We start from the raw sequence: 22945 nt of genomic DNA, 5'->3' as shown, positions 1-22945 counted from the left end.
GTTCTATATCGAGCCCCATCCTCTACAACAGTGTCTTACTTGAGTAAATTGCTTATTTTGTATTCCTCTGGCGAATGTTTTTGTCCTTGTGGTTGTTCGTTGAATTTGTTTTCCTAGAAAAGAAGCAGTTGTGATTTAGTAACCTGAAGGTAATAGCAATTCAAATTACAGTACCAATATGAGTTATATGTATAGCAAGAAGAATACTTATTTAGTTACATTGGTCCAACTGGTTCATCATCTATGACATGAGGATAAGAATTGGACAAAAAGAGAACAAAGTCAAATATGAGATAAAGATAAAAGGAAAAAACGTGTTGTATGTTTCAGTACATTTTCAGTTTTCACAGGTATCCCTTTTTTCCCAGGCAGCTATTAGTTTACCATGACTTCACTATGGTATGGAAATCTATTTTCAGAAACTTGAAATTTGTAGAGATCAGTTACCAAATCCTTCAAACAGTAAACATTAATACTGTGTGATAAAGCAGCTGAAAGCACAGATTTCTTTGAAATATTGTATTACTGGTGTAGCAGAGTCATGCGCTGGTGGGAGGCTCTGACATCAGAGACATGGGAGTCAGCTGCCGAACAGCTTTGTATGCAAGAGCTCTGTGTCTTGTAAACAGACTCAGAAGGAAAATACTAAGCACAAACAGGAGTGTAACTTTAGTAGCGTTTTACATTAAAGAAGGTTTCTGGACACTACAGGCTGCTTGGGAGGTGGCAAAAACTCATTCAGAAAGAAGATATATAAGTGTGTGCTTTAAATGGTCAGCAGTGACATATTTGTAGTAGAAGGGCTTCAGTGTGGAAAAAACTCTTATGATCTTGTAAACAACCACAGCTTTAACGCCAAGCAATCTTAATTTAACCTCACATGCCATCTGAATCTCAAGGGGTTCCAGTTCATTTCAGACTGAGCATATGTGTAGGAGAGTTACAGATGGCTCACTTAAAGCCATCTTTTAATTACACTAAGAAATGTCATAGTGATTTTGAAAATGCCAAGTACATGGTTGTGATATTATAACTGACTTGGCATAAAAACATGGATCTATTCAAAGATTTCTCTCAGCATCTAGAGGTGTATCTATTCCCTGCAGTGCACGGTTGTAAATATCTCTATGCAGTGCAAATTTCATTCAGATTTTTGACACATTTAACATTTTTAAGTAATAATTTTCTCAGTACTGCAAACATATACATAGATATCCTTTTCTCACATACAGCAATGCAAAAAATGACATATAGTACACTGTCACAGTAAGAAACACTGCAGGAAGAGGAACTGGTGAATAATAGTGAATACTGTGGCACTGAGTGACAAGTTAGTTCGAAAACCCACAGCCTCTGGGTTGACAAGGTGGTTGGTGTTTGGCATACAGATGACAATGTGTCAACAGGTAAGTAACCAGTCACAGTGAGATATTTTCCATGCAGTTATAAGTCTGAGATAAGCAGCATTAGCAGCATTCCATGGCATTAATATGGAGCAGGTTATGGCAGTTATAATGTTAGACAAAAAACATGGTTCTGTGATCTTTTGGAGGAGGAACATCTGTTGGCATATCCCATCCTTTTCACATGTCATATGTGAAAACCACAAAAGCAGTGTTTAATATACATAACAAATAACAAATTGTTACTGTGTGAAATTGATAGTTGAATAATAATTACTGTAGTGATCAATATTGTATCTTTTGTAGTTCGTTTTTTGTGTGACTTCAAAAGTGGATGCACGTTTTTTAGCTTAAATGGAGCTGTTATTAAGCAAATCATCACACAGCAAAATCTGTAATTTTAGCAACTGGTTTTGAAACACAGGATAGAAATGTCAGCCTCTGCCTCAGAGCCCTTGGCTGCGGAGTATAAAAGTGTTCAAACATAGCTAAGCCATCAGGAGACTAGAATTCATAATGCACGCAGACAGGGGCCAAAACCTCCGGGAATACGGGATGCTAAAAGGAGATTTTAGAGAGGCAGTGCATCGTGAGCAGGGAGTCCTCATTCCTGATTTGAATGGCATAAACATGGCAAATATAATCCACCTTAATCTCTTCATTTTTCCGGTAGATGAAACCAAACTAGAGGCCATGCACAAAGCTTACTTGAGCTGCGTGTTTTGTGTATGTGTGTGCGTGTATGTATTTTGAGCAAGCAGTGCACTACAGCATTTTTTTTGTTTGTTTTTTTTTTTTAATTATCAAGTAATTAACTATTTTAACCGATCACAAACAAATATTGTTATATATTATCTTATACAGTATATCTCAAATATATGCTTAACTAAGTGAGTTAGAATTTACATATGCCATTATACATTAGCGCTAGATATAGATGACAGATTATTATAGCTGTGGTTAACCACCATAGTGTCTCATTTGTCTGGTAAAGAAATTAATTCTATATAAAATATTGGTAAGTAATTAATAACCTTTAAGAAATTAGTTCTGGTTGCTATTATAAACTGATATCTACAGTACTTCGTTAAAGATTACACCCATTAAATGGTTAATAAGTGAAATATCAGTAAACACTATTTTGGACCCCATTAAATGAATGATTCAAATTCAGCGTGTCACCCTAACCCTTGCTGAAGAACAGCTAGTTCTAGTGTTCAAGTGTAGCCTATATGATGAGTAAATAGGAAGAAAATGGCAGAGAGAAGAAACATGAGATCTGAAGAAGATCTTTCAGAGATTTAAGTCTAAAACAGATTTATATACTTAATATTCCTTATACATTTGACTGAGTAAATCTTATTTTGTTTGGGCTATGTAAATGAAAAGCAGGATTGACAATGAAGCTTTATTTGTGTAGTCTGTATTAGATTGTGGCATACAACTGTTGCCCAGCTGGCATGATTCATATTAAGGGGGCGAATGTTGTGGTTCTGTATTTTTGCTTGTGTTCATGTTTCATTCCAAAATGAAAAGAAGGCAGAGCCACATGAGTAGAAGTCAGTCAGAACCTTTGGGCCTTCTGGACATTTCATCATCTCATCACATTCTTTTTTTTTTTTTAAGTATATTTTTTGGGCTTTTTATGCCTTTATTTGATAGTATAGTGGAGAGAGACAGGAATCGGGGAGGCAGAGAGAGGGGGAATGACATGCAGCGAAGGGCCGTCCGATGCGGGATTCGAACCGGGGCCAACTGCAGCGAGGACTGTAGCCTCTACACATGGGGTGCCTGCTTAGACCACTACGCTACATGACGCCCCATCTCGTCACATTCTTATCATGTGATTTTTGTCTTCCTCCTGAAGCACAGGTCACTTCTTTCATCAAATGGAAAAAATGAACTTGCATAGAGGGTACTAGATTTGACAAAACTAAAGTTAAATTAAAGTTTAAAATAAATGTATACATTTCTTTCATGTTTGACAAGATGAACAAAGGAATGATTAAATGGATACAGAATTTGAGAAATGAATCCTTCTGTAGTAATTTCTCTTTAATATTTATTCTGTTTTCTCATTCTTGTGTTTGTTTTTGCATTTCTTTGTCCACATTAGATGTGGTTTTGATATTTAGGCATAATGGTCGGTCCAAGGCTGCAGATGCTTCAGTGTAACCTCAATTGGCTACCAGAGTAGGAGACCTGGAAGGTTTTTGTTGCTCTTACTTACTACAATTGTATTGTTCTGAATAGAGTACATTGTTTTTTATTCTGTATAGTGGATTAAACAATGAGGGTCAACCAGTAAGACAGACATTTAATTATTCATAACAGTAGTTGTTCTTGCTAAATCGAGCAACTACCAGTGTGTTACAGATTTGGCTTGTTAGTGGAAAAAAGCGTCATGGGTGGTTTAAAGCATTAATGTTGCTCGGTTAGATGGGTCTACCCGCCCATCTACAGCGTGTTTATTTGAGTTAGTCAGTGTCCAGTAAGCGCAGTTTGTTTGAGGCGCTAACATGGAGTGCTTGAAAATGTCTTAGGACGTCATCACAATGAGCAATGAGTACATCAAGCAATGCTCAAAAGAATGTTCTGGCCAATGCAGGCAGCACAGTAACGTCTTTCATCACAGTGCCATGGCCATGCTAAAGTTGTCATGAAAAGAACACAGTACCATTACTGTTTGAGCAAAGTAAAAAAGTTCCATTGACTGTTTCTAGCTGCAGACTGATTTTAGAAATGTAGTCTGGGGTTGATAACTATGCATAGATATCACAGATACCACATTCTACTTATTTTCTGATTTATCTATAGACCTTACTTTATACTTAATCAATTTGAAGGTGCTAACATTTTGTTTTAAATTTTATATCATGGTTCGGGCTTTAAATTGTTGGGTTTTTTTCTTCACTTCTTTCACTTACAACATTGGCTTTGTTGGTGACATTAGGACTGCTAACATACTTGTATAGCCCTTTTTAAATTATTATTTCAAATTAGTCGAGAAACACATGCTTATTTATTTCATGAATTAAAACTCAAAAAAACAACTTATCTAAAGTTGTCGTAATAGTTGTAGTTGATAATGTATGGTTAAAAATTGGGCTGATTTGGCTTCGAATGTGACTAAAGATTGTGGCTCCTCGGAAAATGTACGAAATTTAATCCAACATACATCCAAACATCTGGCTATCACCTGTGGAAATGCAACACTTTATGGGTTTGACCTAATGGAAATGGAAATGAATGGAGACATTAAATTTATCATAACTGACAGTAAATAAAAAATAAACAATTGTGTTAAAATTTCAGCAATATCGAGGCAAAGGTCGTAATGTTTTTGGATGGACTGTAGGCTCGTAAAAACATACAAACTGACAGAAAGAAAAAAAAATCTCTTAAAACCATGCAGGATCTCTCACTTACCACCCATTTAGATTATGTTGCCATTTGGAAAGAAGGGGGGAGGGGAGAAGAATAGTAACCAATTAAGTTATATATATTGGGACTGGTGCGATTTCTAGCTACAGGCTGATAACCCCATGTTTATGAACTCGGTTATTCTATCAACATGGAAACATGCTGTTTCCATTGCTATGAGTACAGCACAGAAATAGCCAACTGTTGGAAAGGTTAGCTGTGGGCCCCCTGCTGTTGTTTACCTAATGTGGATCTATAAATGTCACATATTTCCATACATCTAATATGTGGCATATATGCACCAATTTCCTTCCTCTCTCTTTCATCACACCAGTCAAGAGGCGAGGAGACAAGTCCTCTGATAGTCAGTTAGCCACTACAGACCTCTAATGCAACCTGATGGATGAAAATCTTACTTACATCTGTAAACATGCCTGTGGCTTAAGCTCTGACACCTTTGTCTGTAGATGACATTTGACCTTACAGTCATTGGCCTTTTTGGTTATTTCTGTACTTGCTTAATTTTCTTATCTGACACTTCAAAGCAAACACATACTGATTTATCATCATTACGACTTTACCTCTTACAGCAAGTGTCAGGGCAGTATGTACATTAATGTATTCGTAAAATATTGCATATTGCAATATTGCTACTATGGCTAAAACACTTGAGTGTCTCAAGGTTTTGATTGTTATGTTGTAATTTGAACATAAATAATGTCATATCTACTTTCATAGTTTTTTATTTAGTGTTTGCTGCTAGTAATGGAGTAAAAGTTGTCTTACCATCAATAATGTCGTCTGGCCTCTTGCGTTTCTCGTACACAACGATGATGACTACTAGGATTATAATCTCTGCAAGTACACCCAGGAAAGGCCAAAGGGGTGCAAGATGGCTGCGCACCCGTAGTATAGTGGTCTCAGCAGTGTTTCCAATCACGTTAGTGGCATTGCATTCATATATTCCAGGATCTGTAGTTATATCCAGGTTTAATATGTTCAGCTCTGTGTAGTTGTCTCTGTTAGTGATGAAGAAGCGTCCGGTAGAGTTGTCAATGTCCTGGAAAACAAAGACCATTTCTCAGAGTTATTTACATTAAAAACATGCTAAAAATGCTTGATTTGGAGTAGATATATAGCATGCCCTCTATTGTGTCTATCTACACACACACACACACACACACACATATAAAACATACTGTACATGTACCGTGTAGGATGTTCCGTCCACTTTACGCCATGTCCAGGTGGGATGTGGGTAACCAACAGACTTACAGTACATCATTGCATTTTCCCCCTCGTTCTTATTTTCACTTCTCTTGTGGCCAGTGATATCAGGTTTTGCTGAGAAGGTAAGATAAATAAATAAATAAAAATGATAATTAGCTGAGTTGGCAGAAGTAAAACATTCAAAGGAACGTTTTAACTCATACCAGATGGCATGAATAAGGGAAGCATGATTGGCTGTTCTGTCTACGGTAATAATTTGAGTTATTCAGATGTCTATATAAGAGAGAGGAGTCTCTATAGCAGGGTGGATTCACTGAAGCTGCTCAGTCTCTTTTGAAATTATCATAACTGTTGCAGACAAGAAGAAGCTTAGTGAGCTCTTTTAAGATATGTTTTAATCATATAAATCGCATTGCACCATTAACTTAAGTCACATTATTTTATCATTCAGTATCTCACACAGATGTTACAGAATTTGTGTGTGTGTGTGTGTGTGTGTGTGTGTGTGTGTGTGTGTGCCATGTTTCCTACATTTCCAGGCTATCCTCTATCCTTTTCCACTTGACTCCACAAACTACTCATAGGGTTATTTTTTATCATTCTGTCTAAAAAGGCTAAAACATAATATAAGGGTATTCATCTCATAGTGGGTGTCAAACCTTTTAACATGTAGCATAAATTATTTAGTTAGCTCTTAAAGGCTACAGCTCCCATTAGTCTTTGGCATAGGCGTTATGGGGGCTGTAGTTGTTGAATGATTGCAAAGTAACCTTGTTATGAGAGGAATACCACTCTGGGATAGACAAAAGCATTTCAATACGATTCATAATGAGGTCATGGAAGAGAGGGATCAGTATGATATGAGAGCCTCCAGATGTTCCCATTCAAAATAATTCCACAATGAATTCCACAGGAGAGATTTTGAGCCAAAGGAAAACAGTGTAGACTGGCTCTTATTAATGAAATAACTGATAATAAAAATGCAACACAAAGGTTATGAATTTAATAAATTCAGGCATATGTTATAAAGCACTGCAACAGATGCCAAGTCAAACCGATCTAGCAATAAGAACAGAGTCTTTCCCAAAGGTGAGACACAGATTCTCTATTTAACTATGCACACCATCAGGAAGATAACAGTTCCTGCTTTTCCGCTAATCCTCAAAATTACAATAATTCCTTCCATGCAATTAAGCAGGATAAGGGAGAGGCCTGGAGTGAGCATTTTTCAGTAGTGCATGGATAATAGAGCAGGAGGGGTCTGAGCTCTTTGGTGACATCACCCCACTCTAATTATGGTGCACACGTGCTCCCTGAGCAGGGGAGTGGCCAAGCTCATTTGTGCCTTATCCTGACTGTATTATGTCAATGACTGACAGCAGAGAGACAGCGCTCAGAGAGGCGCAAACACGGGCAGAAACCTCTATTTCACACTCCTGACTGCGATTACTGCGATTATTAATCTGCATGTGCCAGACAGTGGTAAAGTGACGTATGAATGTGAGAGGGATGTGTGAAGAGAAGCAAGGTCATGGCTGTCAGAAAGAGGAAGATGACATTAACATGTTAAAGAGCCATTAAATCAAATCCTTCATCAGCTGCTTTCCATATTTTATGTAGCTACATGTAGCTTTAAGTAGCTAGACGTTGTGATTTTTGACAATTTAAGTGTAAAATTGTATAATCTCAAAGAGTCAAATGTATTTCTTTAGGATACTGTGAAATTATTAGTACGCATGTTAAATCATTTCCATAGAGAAGTGTGCGAAAAATTGAGTAAAACTGGAGAAATATGAGGGACCAAATATGTATCTGTGGTAAGCTTAGTATCACAGACAATAAACTCCACTCCCGCCACCGAGATGGCTGGGACAGGATTCAGAGCCTTAATCCTACAACATCACAGAACCCTCCATCTGTTGCCTCTGAGCTGAGTCCTGCAAGGATGAGTGTGCCAAGGACACTGTAGGCGAGGGATCTCAGTGAACTGCTGCCAGAAGCACGATGCAAAGCTGGCTAGCATAACAGTGGGCTTGCTACCTGGGTCACAAAAGATCTCAAACACCTCTATAAAATCACAAGAACATTTAAAAACTGAAGAAAAATGCTTTGTTTAGACTCAGCACTGGTTCCTACTCTCAATGTCAAAACATTATTTTTTTAATTATTTTTAGACATGGTCTGTAGGCCTATTTAAAGGACAAAATCATGCATCATCAGTTTAGTTAAAGCACTGACTCTTTTCTCCAGGGGACAGATAGCAAGCCTCAACAATCACAGGCCTGCAGTCTAGTGAAGGCTCGGACACTTCAGTTTGAATGGCGATGAGTCCTGTCATCTCACAACCCAGTGAAAGCAGGACACACACGGTCATCACCCATGTTACGCAATCAGGCAGCGCTTGAAGACAGCCACAGAATAAGAGGCAGGGCATGCTCAGTATGCACCATAGCCATGCCACGGCAAATTGGCTTAAGCACTACACACAACCAAGATTCCCTTGAACAGGGTTTCACTTGCCCTTTCTCAGAGAGGATTCCTAATTCAAGTTGATGGCTTCGCTGTCAGCTTGAATGAAACCAACACAGTAGTAGCTTTGATTAGCTTTTCCAGCTATTACATAGACTGTAGTTAACTTTGTCTGTTGCATTAGCTCTCTGATATTGAAACCAACAAAGAAAAGTAATTAACAGATGTTAAACCATTCCGCTCTTAAAAGAGAATATCTACTCTGAAGGATGCCTCCTCGTGGGCCTAGTGTTTGCATGTTTTGGTGAGCATGTGCTGTGCCTGTCCACTTTGCTAGACTGTCCTCTCAGTGAAAGCCAAGAGTGACAACAGCCTCAGGAATGCTCCCTGTCACCGAGACTGCACTGCATGAATTCAAACATCTTTGTCAACACAATCTCTCTTTACACAGCTTTAGGTGGTTAACTTTTCTAGGACACCTTTATCTCTCCATCTCTCAGCAGAAACCCACAGAAAAAATCATCACGTCATCATGTGGTGAGCTATTTCAGAATTGGAGTACACGATAGAGGACTTTTTTTTTTTTTTAAGCAATATTTTTGATATTCATGTTACAGAGGTTTAGTTGTCACAGAGGAATCTTACCTTTTACTTCAATTGTTGCGTTTGCATTTGGTGCCATGTCAAATGTGTAAACACACATGTATTCCCCAGAATCATCTGCCCTTGGTTTAGTGATTCTGCAACAACATAGAGCACACCAACTTATTTCATCATTTGAATTTACCAGTCACTTTATTACAAGTAATCAAGTAAATAAAGTCAACTAATTCCAGTTAAACTCTAGTAATTAGTTTGGACTACAGTAGTGAAAGCTTGAGGGGCCTCCAAGGCCATCGGAGACAACATGTTGGCATTATGCTGTTATATTATGGAACAGCAGCTCTGTATTCTGCAGGAAAGGGCACCACGGGTATTTTAGCTGTAATCTTCAGAGTATCACTGATGTAATGTGACAAGGAAGTGACCAATTGGTCTTATCTTGTGGCTAGGGAGAGTCTGTGGTAAGTCTACGGGGGCGACAGAAGCTTTGTGCTCCAATGGTTACATTGTGTGACAGCAGGAACTAACAACTAGTTGGTTCCTTAGGCTATAATAGAGTTTTTCTAGTTAGATGCATAGGTATAGTTAAACATTTGATTTAAGGCAGTAATATGCTACATAATGTTGAGAGAGTCTGAGGGTATCATATTTGGCAGGGTTATTCACAGTCTCTGGCTTTTGACTATTCTTGACTATTTTAATATATTGCAGATTAAGGCAAAAATAAACAATGAACCATACACTTCAAATTCTGAATTACAATGTACTGACATTTTGTAGCAGCTTGCTAGTAAACCTAGCAGCATAATGCAGTGAAATGTGCTGTAAAATGGAAGTCCAATGTTGCACCATGTCATTTGTTTAGCCATCAACAGCACACTGTCAGCCACAAGATCAAGGTGCTATAAGTACCTGCAATCAAGACACTTTTTCATGATAAAGAACACAACTCAATAGCAAAGCATTTTTTCTGGTAAATAAATATGTGTATTAATTGCCTCAGTAACTTCTTGGGCAAACAATCAAGCTTTGGTGAGTTGTTGTCTCCATGTCTGTAGGAAATGCACAAACCATACACACTAACTGCTCATTACAGAATAGAAAATGTCTGCAACTCTGTGGTCTGACCCATTTACAAGCAAGCACCAACAGTTAGTTAGCCAAGCAGAAAAGCAAACCTGAGTTACTCCCATTTTAAACTTAGAGCCAATCAGTGCACTGTCTTCGTCTCAGCAAGCTCTTCTTCTCCAGCATTTCCTGACAAGTATCTCTCCTGACTTCCACTGTTTGAGACCGAGACATGACTATGCAAGATTATCTCAGCATTGTTTTGTTTTGTTTTATTGCTTGCATAGCCATTTTCATTTAACAGTAAAAAAACTTTCAGATAAATTCTCATTCACTTTCCATTGCTGGTAGCACTTACTGTCTGCATTATCTCACTTACTACACAGAGGCAAAGCTGTTTGTCACCTGTATACTGTGTTCCTCTGCTCTGTCCTTGTATTGCTGATCTCCTTTCCATTCTTCATCCAGAAGCTTTCCCGGTAAGGAGTGTGGGCAGTGGTGAGGTTACACTGCAGGGTAACTGGTTTGCTAGAGGAGTCCGCTGACAGGATGGTCTGATCAGAGGCACTGATCTTTGGTTCTGGAAGACAGAGACAGTCAAACCTTATCACAGAACTGGGGCTCAATGCTGGTTTAATGCTTCCTCCCATGCTGTAGTAGCTGTAGGCTGTATGCTGTTTTTATTCGATCTGTGTAGGAGGGTGTCTATGAAGTAAAGACAAGAGTGCACACAACAAATAAACATAATACATCATAAGTATATGAAACAGCTGGAATGTCTTGTGTCAACCATTAATCTTTTGAGTAAAAATGTAATAACTGAATATTATTTTTGGTTGATGTTGAGCATGTGAATGACACATGACAAGTGTATAAGAGGAGCTGTTTGCATAACATCTCTGATAACTTCTCTGATATTAAAAGATGCATCAAATATTAATTTGATCGGTTATACCTATTTCACACCTATCTCTTGGTCACAGCACTGCATTCATAAATGACGTTCTGAACCCTCTTAATGTGCTGTAAAGTCATGCAGACTCCTGGAGGATATTTGACAGGTAGAAGATACACAGTAGCTGATAACGCCACTAATTTTTATGTTCCATTGTAATAAGAGGAAACTGGATGGGTTCTTAAATATGCCTTACCCTAAGCTTGCATGTAAATGTCATCAGAATATAGTGGAGAGGTAAAATGTGCCATGTGCTTGGAGATCTGGGCTAAAGACTAATATAAAACTGAACAGTCATTTGACATTTTTACATTACTGCTGAATGACTACTTGAATTACTTCAGCTTCTAAACTGCTAAGCACACTGGTTACTAAACAATACCAGGATCCATTTCTCAAGGACGTTGAGGGAAGCAGGAGGTGTCATCTGAGAGCGAGGTGCCCTTTGCTCTGCCTTGAGTAGTGAGCAGGAAGCCTCCTCTGCCCTGCCCCTCCTCCTCCTCCTCCTCCTCCTCCAGGGCGGGCCAACCATGGCAACGATGGAGCCCCCGAGGGGAGGAGCAGAGAGGAGAAGCATCATAATCCTACTACTGGCTGCTGCTGCTGCAAGGCCACTAGCTAGGCAAAAAGGAGGAGAGGGGGGAAAGAAGGGCTACTGAGACTGGCAAGTGACTTCTATTAGCATTCATGGCACCTTCTTCCTGCTATTCTGTATACTCAATAGCTAAGGGGATATCTCTCCCCTCCCCCCCTTACATCTCTCTCTCCCCCACCAAGCAGAACCACATGTACTATTAATAGTATCTTTGAGACATGCGAACACACACAACATGAGGTACATAAATTAACATTTAGCAAACACGGCACAGTGGTCCACAGGCAGTTTAACCAAAAGGTTGTTTGTAGGACACCTTGTCACAACTTAAAATGTGGTAACTGCTGGATAATGCATCACCATATCAGAATGTAATGAAATATAAAAAGCTGCTCTAAATGAGTCAAGATGTAGGGAAACCTGATTCCCCCCTTTCCTCTTGCTGGTACTCTAATACAGTGCTGCATTTTGATTCATATTTTTATCCAATTAACTGACAAATATTACGTAATGAGGGATATTATTTTTCTTTTTAATTATTGCATTATCAGTACAAATGTGTTTTCTTTTTTACATCATCTGTTACATTTTGCCAAGATGTATGAAATCAATTACACAAAACAGCTGAGGCATAGTAACCAACTTGGCAAGGTCTATATTTAGGGGAGCATTATGTCATTGTAAAAGGCAAAGCAGGGCTCAATTTGTAGCACATTACAATAGAAGAGGTGTACTCCAGAGATAGGTGCCAGTGACTGTGCTGGCACAGGGACAACAGTGGGCCTCATGAGCACGTGGTTGGGCTAAATGGTTTGAGCCAGTCATTCTTAATAAGAATATGCAATACATTTCAATACATGTCTGATTTCAAACAACACACATTTGTGTTACTTTGCAATACATAACAGTAGAAATTCACATACCATTATGAGGGTTTTAAAAAGCAAAGTCTCACAAACGTGCATACTTCAAAACAGCTGCTTGGCTTTTAAACGTACATTATATCTGTACTCAAAATCCACTGAGATCTGTGTAATTAGTGAAAGTGATACTACATGCAAAGGTTACGTGTACGTATTTGAGTATGAGACACTCATCACTTGAAAAGTGGCTGAAAATTTAGGTTTGCTTTTTCACAAAGACACCAGCTGTTTTTTAGCTTGAATTAATGTGGGCCATGAGGAATTCCAAAGGTGAAAAGTTTTCAACCCTGAAATCAAAAGAGAACTGAGAATTATCCACACAAACACTCAAGCCATTCCTGCACAACAATCCACTTTTAGCATTCACTTCTCTGTCCATTTGTATGTTGAGTTACGTTCCAAACAGCCATTTCACCAAAAAATGGCTAAACACACATCCATGGGAATGTCACGAAATTCAAGAAGGGTGTAGAAATGGATGTACGACACCGAAGCTGTGTATTTAACCATATTTTGGTGTAACAATCAACAGTGATGGAGGAGTGGATGGAGAACTCTCTACAGACATCCATGCTTTTTTTTCAGACATGAAAACTTGTCACCATTGGAATCAATCATAACTGGCATAAATTAAAGCAGATGACAGCTGATGTTCTTTGTTAAAGCAATAGTACAACATTTTGAGAAATATGCTTATTTGTTTTCTTTCATGGAGTTGGATTAAAAGATCAATACCACTCTTATGTCTGTAAACATTAAGTTACAGCCAGTGGCCTCACATCCTTGGTTAGCATAAAGACCGGAATCAAGGGAAATCAACTAGCCTGGCTTTAGGCAATCACTGCTCCCGGCCAAGAATAAAACCACAAAGTGCCATTTTTGCACTTCGGTTTTCGTATGGATTACTGAGCTGTAAATGTGCTGCTCTACTTTTTACCTTTGGACAGAGGTAGGCTAGCGGCCATTTCAGCGATTAGCTGTAACTTATCTTTACCATTTAGACCAGAGAGTGGTATCACTGTTGTCATAAAAAATAAAAAATAAAAACAACAAACAAATAAGTGTATTTACAAAATGTCTAACTATTCATTGAACTGGAACACTACTTTTTTTGAGAGTTCCATACTCAAAAGACAGATTAAGTACACATATTTTAAGTACACATAGAAAGCATACATTCAAAAGAGGTATCGACAGTAGATTTTGTCCATGCATGCATGCATGAGGTTTTTTTTTGTTGTTGTTGTTGTTGTTTTTGGAAAATTCAACATTAAAATTGCATTTAATCAAAATCCAAATTCCAAATAGAATAGCAATTAAAGAGCTTTGTAATGGGAATGAAATACTGTATATACATATATACATATACTGATTTGGGGAATACTGATTTAGAGCAATTCACATTCACAAACTAAATTAAGCAAAACTAGGAGGCCAAAACAAGACAATCAGACTTCAGCATGTTTCCTCAGCTACAAACTATACATTCATATCAAGTGGCTATTATGTATAGCCTGTTATATACATGTAATAACTTGGATATTACATGTATATGCAAAGAACATTTACTCCTCAGTAATGACAGAATATATGTAGTTATGATTTGAATTGCAGGTTTGAGAGAACGTAGGGAACAACTAAATGAGACAAGTGAACAGCTGCTGTCTATTGCACTTCTTATAAGAGTTGAAATTTCATCAACCCGACACCTAATCCAATAGCGCTCACCAGAAGTCAAAATTTGTCAGTCCAATCAGAAGAGCCAGCAAAAATCAGACTCCTCTAAGCTTCTCAGAGAGCTTCACTATGACTAACAACATTCCACATCTCCCTGTGCTCCAGTGGGCAAAGCACTGAAGCATACACAGATTAGAAGAGTCCAGTTGAAATTCAGTTTGTTTGAATGTTAGTATGCATAGAGCAGAGGGGTTAAAGGATATAATGTCATTACTGATTCACAGTCACACACTTAATGGCTGAGAAGGCACAAGGTTACACATTGCACAGGCAAGTCCAGAGAGACTTTTGTAGAGGTGAAATCTCTGTCTCGAAGGCCCCCGCATGGTCATATCCTTTATTTGGATTACCACACACAAATTTGAAAGCAGAAAATGTTTGCTTTTATCAGGAAACAGCTGACAGCAGGAATCACTCTTTTACGCCTTAACGGATCCCTCCTTGTGTCTTCTTACAGTCCCATTTACACTGCGCCCAGAGTGAGAAAGCCAAATCAAAAGCACCATTACTTCAAAGCGCCACTAGGTTTCCGCTGCATTTAGCAGGCAGGGCTTTGAAGTAAATAAAACAATCCACGTAACGCAAAGGACAAAAAATAATGTTGAGGGAGTATGTATCACAAATAAATCCAGGAATAGGGAATGGATCAAATTAGGATATAGAGAAAAAGTTAATGATCAGAATATTGCAAAAGGACACATGAGACAGTAAGAACAAAGGTCTGGTGTGTGAGGAAAGAGGGAAATGTAGATAGAGACTGGGTAAAGTTCTTGGGTTTGTGGTCATTTACAACAAGATGCTCAAGGGATTTTGGGAGAGACAGGGGGTTTACTGACTTCAGTGGAAGAGAACATAATGAACAAAATGTAATATTAATGAAAACCAAACAGGAAAAAGCAACCACTGGCATAAGGGATTTAGACAATTAGAATTTTGTTTTCTAATTTTACTACTATAAAAAGAAACTTAAAAAAAGGAACATGAATAAATAACGTTGTTTGTTTTATTTTTGCCTGGCCAGTAACCGCTGTGGTGAGGGTGAGCTCTTGAGAGGTTTTTACGGGTTGGAGTGGTTGGGACAGGGGTAGTTCGTTCACCATCTAGGTACTACGGGACATAGACCACTCACTCTGTAGCACCGAAATGGTGGCCTGGGCACGGATCCAGGTGATGGCTGGGTTTTGTCGGAGGTCATTGCGCCTGGGGTCGTTGCTGGCCCGGCACTCATAGGTCCCAGAGTCCTCCAGTGTGAGGCGCGTGATGCCGAGCACACTGACCCCATTGGTGCCGTAGGCCGTGTTGATAGATACCCGACGCTTGCGGGCTCCGTCCCACAGCTGCTTGAAGGAGTCGGCTCGGTTGATCTCAGCATACCACCACTGGATCTCTGGAGTGGGGTTACCAACCACGTCGCAGTACAGCTCAAAGGTGTCCCCCGTAAGCTTAGTCTCAGACATGGGCGACTTCACAAACCCAGCTGGAGAGGAAAAGCGCATCGGGGTGGCAGGAAGGAAAGGGCAGAAGAGGGTTAGAGAAATAGGAAGATGTGGAAAGGTCAAGGGATGGAGAAGGAAACAAATTTAAACAAAATAGAGGATGATTAAAGCCAAAGGAAAAAGAAGCAAGCTTAAAATCATTGATAGGTGAAAAAGAAAAGATTGATGATTGTCTAACACCAGTCCGTTCAACGTCAAGGTTCCCTGGCCCACTGAGGCCTACAACTGTCAAACAAAGTCATAGTCAACCAGTCTCAAGTCTGTACCAGCAAATCATGCTAGAATCTTGTGTATTTTCTTTTTCTTTTATCTCTTTCTTTCTCACATGTAATCTTATAATGGTTAGTGTACCAGGATTTTTGAGGAATAAACTTTCACGTTATTATGCTTGAACAAACAGTGTAAACATTAGTACAGTACAGTGAATGCAGTACATATAAATCTTAAAATTGAACAAAACACTTACAATATATAGACAGTGAAGGAGAGATCTATCTGAGCATCCTCACTGAGTTTGATCAGTCTCAGCCAGTTCCTTAAAGGTTTGTTTATCAGAGAGCCTTGTCAAGATGAGCAATCACCCAACCCTTTCCTACATTCACTGTGATGCAACAATCAGTGGCACCACTCTTACTTGACCCCATTGAAATGAAAAGTCCTCACGAATGTACCACACATTTGTCAGTGCTGAAAAAGAAGACTACATAAAAAAAATCATGAGACTCATCAAAATCAGCGGCTTAGAAATTTCCCCCTTGACCTTAAGTCTCATTGACACCACTCTATCAGAGGAATGAATGTTATTTAAGAGTTATTAAACCTGCTGAAATGGAAAGCTATGATAATGTGCGTCCTGGGTACAGCGAGCGTCTCCGGGCATCTAAACTATCAGGTTATTACCTCCACCAGAGATGTTAGTAAGTGTTGTTAGTTAGAACAATGTCTCATCAATAAAATCTTGAAAGTTAGGTCAAGGGGAGTTTGTTTTTGGTTTGGAAAATCCCATAATGTGTCAGAAAGGTGTGCATATCAGGAATACTGATTCCCCCCACATCTCTTGAGAAAGTGCAGTGGAAATCTGTCGTTGAGTGTGATGGTATAAATAGTCTTGCTCCGGTCTGTTCGATTTTTTTTTGCAAATAAACTCGAAACTTCGAATCCACAAGTCACAGTTCCAGTCTCATCTATTACATCACCCCTTTGGGGCCAAGACAAGTACATCCTGGACATGCCGCCAGTCTGTCACAGGGCTAACACATCCAGATGGACAACCATATTTACACTCACATTCATACCTACGGGCAATTTACTGTCACCAGTTCATAATAATCTGCATGTCAATGGACTGTGGGAGGAAACTGGGAGGAGTTCCTGAAGGAAACTCATGCAGACTCAGATTCAAACGCATGGCCTTCTTGCATCACTGTTTTCTTGCAAATGATATTCTAGAATGCTAAATAATAATAATAATAATAATAATAATAACAATAATACCTATTTTAAAACACAGAATGAAAATGCTCAGATCTGTTTTAAAAGTCTGTATAGTTATTTGTCATTATAATATTATACTTGCACAAAAACTAATACATTTAAATAAAGCTGTAAATGCCCATTAAAAGCAATTCACAGAAATCATCACAAACAGACATAACTGTAAGTATATATGTATAAACCTGATCTCTTTTCGTCCATATCAGCTATTGCTGGTAACACCATAAATTAGGTCAACCAGCTTTCATTTTGGATAAGCTGGAATTTAAGAGCAGGTTTTCAAAACTCACATCTGGTCAGAGTGGAACAGGATAGTTCAACCAGCTTCTGCATAAAACCCTGAATGAACTGACAGTTTGGAATCACACAGTTGATTTGGGCTTTTAAAGCAAAATTTGCTTCATATAAGTAACACATGGAACCGAAATATGCACCAATATCCCCAATACATCTCGTCAGTGGCATTTAAGGTTATGGAGTCAGACAAACAGCCCCCATTTTTTCTGACACTGCCGGACTACCTCACTTGCATGTGAAGCAGGAAACGCATTTAAAATATGAAACATAGTGGAATTCAAAATGAAATGGGATCCATAGGCTTTATTATCACAACTGTGAGTGCACCATGCTGCGTCTGTGCCTGATTCATGACCCTGTTCCACATCAGTAGTTAGCCCAACAATACACTGCCAGCCTTAATGAACCTCATCTAATGACAAATCACCTGGACCACAGACACTGTTCTCTGCAGCCCCTGCAGCCTGTCAGCTGTAAACCACATGTGCTTAAATAAATCAGAAAAAATACACTGCCTTAACTCTGCCCTGAATTGTTGTAGAGGAAATGGGAACAAAGAGCCTGTGGTCTCTTGAGTGTTGTGTCTAACTACAACAGCTTACAGGGCCTCCCAGATCTGTCTGCCCTGCTCAAAGTAATGCATCATAGGCACATGAACAGATAAGCCTGTAGAAGCCAGAGGAAGGAGTGTCAGCAACTGCAGTATTCAGCTCACTCCCACACTGAAACCAGGTACATTTTATTTAAATAAATTTATTGAAGGTTTATTTGCCAAGTGAAAATAAATACCACTCCCAAGGTTTACATGGTTTATTTTGGTCATTTTCCACAATGCGGTATTGCACAATGTTTGCAAAGCTTGAGAACATTATTCTCATTGCACTGGACTCCAACAGGCTGTCAAAATACAGCCAAAATATTTGACATACTTGACAATGCATGGATTCTAGTTAGTGCCATGGTAACAAGTCTGTTGCCCAACACCAGTTTGTGACTCACAGCCAAACGAAAATAAATTAGACGATAGGAGAGTGAGATTATGAACAGAATTTAGCAAAAAAAATTGCAGTCTTCCTATTGGGAGATGTGTCTGAGGATATTAGGTGCTTCCAACTTGTGTTTCTATGTGCAATGCCTAGAGATATGCAGAGTAATTAGCATTTGTTTCCTTTCTCTGGAAACATCTGGGCCTATCAAGCTCACCACATAATCCCAGAGGGTGAATCCAAGCCTATCCGCCTACACTTTGAAAGCAATATTTCAATTTGACAGAACATTTACTCTGGCATTCTCTACTATTATTATGGATATGACAGTAAATTGGCTTACCACATGGCATAGATAACCATTGTCAGCCATGCATAAGAGCTCATAATCACAGTATAGTATCTGCTTAAAAAAAGTAATGAATGTCCTCCAAGGTGATGGCAAATTAAATCAGAAAAAGGAACAGATGACTTCATTTAAATTCAGGCTCAGGGAGGCTCTGAGGAGAAATACGCACAGAACAAACTACAGACAACACTCGGCCAATGAGCAGACCAATTTTCATGTTGTTTAAACAAGGAGCTTACACTGGCAGTGAAAACAAAACACAAAGCAGCCAGCCGGTACTCATTCATTTCAAATGCAAGCTGGGAGACAAGAAGTGACAAAGACTGTGGACAGTAGAAATATCTCAGCAACTACAACAGTAGAGGAAAGATGAGCAGAGTTCATCTTTATGCAAATGAGCAGGGAGGCGGTCGACTGAAGGGCAGATGTGTTGATTTTAGTTCAGTTTGTTCTGAACAAATGCAAAAAAAAGAAAAAAGCTGATGCTTTCTATTTATTGTGCATTGACATCAGAAACTGGAAAACGTGTGAAGGAAAATTACAGAAAACAAATAGTTTTCCGGTCAATTTAATGATGTTATGGCATGTTATGTAATTCCTCCAAATTCACAGTATGGACAGCAGAGGAAAGAAACAGGGTGAACTTCCAGTGCATGACAAAGTCACTATCAGCGTTAGCAAACAGTTAAAACGGACATGTATGCGAATAAATATAGGACATAAAAAAGCTCTCTAACACACAGTTTGAGAAAGAACATACTGTACATAACAAAAAATACAGTAGGTCTAAAAACAAGTAGATTGGTCTGTTTGAAATCCTAAATGCTGGTGATGGCAGTTTTCATATGTAGACTAAAAGCTTCATTTGAGCTTTAGTAAGTGAAACTATGACCTTAAAGCTCTGTCGATCAGGCTTCTGTCCACTGTTTACACCCAAAATCTATCTTTTAGTATCAGACACTTGCCGTCTATAGGCTTTAAAGGTAGATCTGGATCATGAGTAGTTTTCTCCTTTACGGTGATACTTATATGGCCAGTGGTGTATTGACATTTGCTCAGTTGCTGGACGGGGCTGATTGCTAATGCTTGCAGAGTTAACATAGGGATGTTGTTTCAGCTAATACCTCCGAGTGGCTGCTGGTTGCTGTGTATTGTAATGTCACAAGCATTATTTGTAAGACCAACATAATGCTTGTACCGACACGGATGAAACACAAACTAAAGTATTAAGTAAGCAGACATTGCTGTGGTGGGGTTTTCTTGCTGGTTAGTGTCACTGTAAATTGGTGGGTGGTATTATTATATATTATTAAATGTGGTATTCTTAAAAGAATATTACAGGATAGTTGAAACAAATGAGAGTTTCACTGCAGGAGGAGACATGATGTTTCTCCCTGTTTGAACAAGTGTTTATATGAGTGGATGGTTTAACAGAAATTATTCAAGACAAATGAATTAAGTCCTTCACAGTGCCATGTCTGACTTGCACGCTTTGCCTCACTTTACTCCCAGTCCCAGGTTGACATGTGCACAATAGTATCACAAAATAACCCGTAGTCTTCTGTGACAAGCTCTGTCCAAGGCTGCATGGAAGTCACAGTCATTACAGCCTACCTACTCCAGTGATGTAGGTAGAGAGGAGAGCTCCCCTGAGGACTGACAGCTCGCCACACACCACCACCATGCAGCCTGAGAGTGAGTCAGCTGCCTGCCTACAACCTGGATCCCTGTCCGCAGTCGCACAACACAGACAGAGAAAGCAGCGAGTAGGAAACCCCCTGGGGCCGCTGAACTGGTTATGTGCTAGGCAGTGTGTTTGTGTGTTTGTGTTTGTGTGTTTGTGTTTGTGTGTGTGTGTATGTGTGTGTGTGTTTGAGGTTGTGGGTGTGGATGCATCTTCGTTGTACATGTTACTGCGACTGAGAAAGATGTGTGCCTTTACAGGTCATTTGTAGGACACAAAAGATTACAATTGCGCCTATCATTTAGATTTTAGTATCTTTCACTCCCTGTTGTCTATCATGTTGCAAGATCACCTACTACATTGTAATTTGCAAGGTAAATTGTTACTACTGAGTAACATTTTCTTTGATTTACTCAAAGAAAACCAAGGGATTAGGATCTAATTTAGTGGCGGATTTTGGTGAAATCTAAATTCTGATCATGTCCACATTAGACCTAATTTTGTGTTGAAGTTGGGCAGAACTATCCTGGGGGTGTGTCAAGGTCACTGAATACCCAGAAAGAATCATAAAGGTGTAGCTTGGCCTGCACCGACAGGTGCCACAAAACAAATACGGTGAGTCAGGGAGCTGTCAGTCAAGCATAGTGTGCACACACCCACACAGTCCTGACAAACGGTCAGATTAGGTTTAGGTGACAATGCATGTGTGAGTCTCAATTGGCCATAATATCTTTAAAATTTGTCTACACCCTCTCTCTACTTTTTAATCTACCAGAGGGTGGATAACACGCTTTGACACTGCCTTAATCTAACTTCTCCTCATACATAGTGTGTCAAAAACATTCAATTTAAAGGGCCACATTGGTGATTTTTTGTGCTATAGCCCATTCACTATAAATCACATGCTCTTTATATTACTGCCAACCATTTCTTTACATTCTACAATCTTTAAGTCTAAGTTTTTAAATGATTGTCTCACCTAACAAACATCCAGTGGTTTCTATTCATTGTCTCCATGTTTGACAAGGGTCATCACCAAAACTGTACTGTTTAACCTGTGTAGAGAGGGGCTGTTTTTTTACAGGTTTAAGCACTGGCTGTTGAGTGAAACATTGCCATTCTCATTCTTTGTTGCTGGAAAATCAAACCCAGAGGCCAAACAAGACTTTCGGTTTGTAAGTTTGATAGATTCTTGTATTAAAATGGTTGCTGTTAGGCAGCCGAAATATGCAGTGCTCACAAATGAATAACCAAAACCACTTACACACAATGATATTAGTAAATAAATATAGTACATTCTTCTAAATGTTTACCATGCTGAGTTACCAGCATCAACCAAGTGTCAAGTCTCTACAAGCAAATGTACAGGAATATACAGGAAAAAAAGTATGGCTGTGATGATGTATACAAGGCGGCTCTCACCACACGACAAAGCAGTTAGAATTTTCCTCACTGACTTTATCACATCATTGATCTGCCTTATGTGATGTCACTGTGGTTGAGCAACGTGACAAAAGATTGCCGTTCTTTGCAAATCTGAATTTCAAGAGAAAAAATATGACATTTGGGCCGACCATTTCAATCTTACTAATAATACAGGAGTCTGTCACTCAGATCATAGAAGAGAAGAAACAGATTAATAAGATTTAAACCCCAATAACCCCTGTTCTGGGTAGAAATTCGCTAATCCCATCCTCTAATCACAACCAGCAAACACTTGCTAGTTCTCTTTCAGAGGTCAAAACAAGGGAATTCAAATGATTTGATGTAAAACCTGAGAAGCATGGAGATAGACGCGTCATGTTACACTGATTTTCATCGTTGAAATAACAAGAAAATTCCAAAATTAGAAAAATCACACCTCCACAAAAGTGTCTTCCACCACCAACCATAGTTTTCTTCATGGGCAACTAATGGTATTCCCCAATCTCCTACATCTATACTATCAAGTATTATTATATGTCAACTTAAATGACTCTGCTTTGCTGAACATCAGCTGGCAAGAGTCTGTAGGTAAAAAAGAAAGCAACCTTGTGTCTGCTACATCACTTGTTAAAATACCCAGGCCGATGGGAGAAATAAGGCCAGGTTTAAATGAAAATAACCTCTTTGAGTGTTCTGTCTCTGAGCTGCCCTTGTGCCCTTGCTCCGACACAACAGCCAGTAGTACAGAGCTGTGGCTAAATTGGGGAACCTCCAGCTGCGGCTGAGTGTAACTATATGAATGTGAAGC

The 22945-nt window shown here is 39.0% G+C and overlaps 1 protein-coding gene across 3 annotated transcripts in view; it reads right to left on the bottom strand.

Moving 5' to 3' along the window:
- nptnb (neuroplastin b) overlaps positions 1–22945 on the bottom strand; it is a 29746-nt gene that overhangs the window by 2474 nt on the left and 4327 nt on the right. The window contains exons 2-8 of one of the 3 annotated variants that reach the window (XM_056371649.1): positions 15536–15883; positions 10602–10776; positions 9171–9265; positions 6037–6170; positions 5613–5886; positions 220–229; positions 40–113 (exon numbers count right to left, since the gene is read on the bottom strand). In XM_056371649.1, coding sequence (XP_056227624.1) covers positions 53–113; positions 220–229; positions 5613–5886; positions 6037–6170; positions 9171–9265; positions 10602–10776; positions 15536–15883 — 1097 coding nt within the window. In that variant the 3' untranslated portion in view covers positions 40–52. Of the gene's footprint in view, positions 1–39; positions 114–219; positions 242–5612; positions 5887–6036; positions 6171–9170; positions 9266–10601; positions 10777–15535; positions 15884–22945 lie in introns of all 3 variants that reach the window. The other 2 variants (XM_056371640.1, XM_056371658.1) reach the window with 2 other exon arrangements.

The sequence above is a fragment of the Seriola aureovittata genome, chromosome 1 (genome assembly GCF_021018895.1).
Source record: "Seriola aureovittata isolate HTS-2021-v1 ecotype China chromosome 1, ASM2101889v1, whole genome shotgun sequence".
Taxonomy (NCBI): domain Eukaryota; kingdom Metazoa; phylum Chordata; class Actinopteri; order Carangiformes; family Carangidae; genus Seriola; species Seriola aureovittata.
The sequence above is the reverse complement of the archived record's forward strand: the minus strand, read 5'-3'. Positions and strand labels throughout refer to the sequence as shown.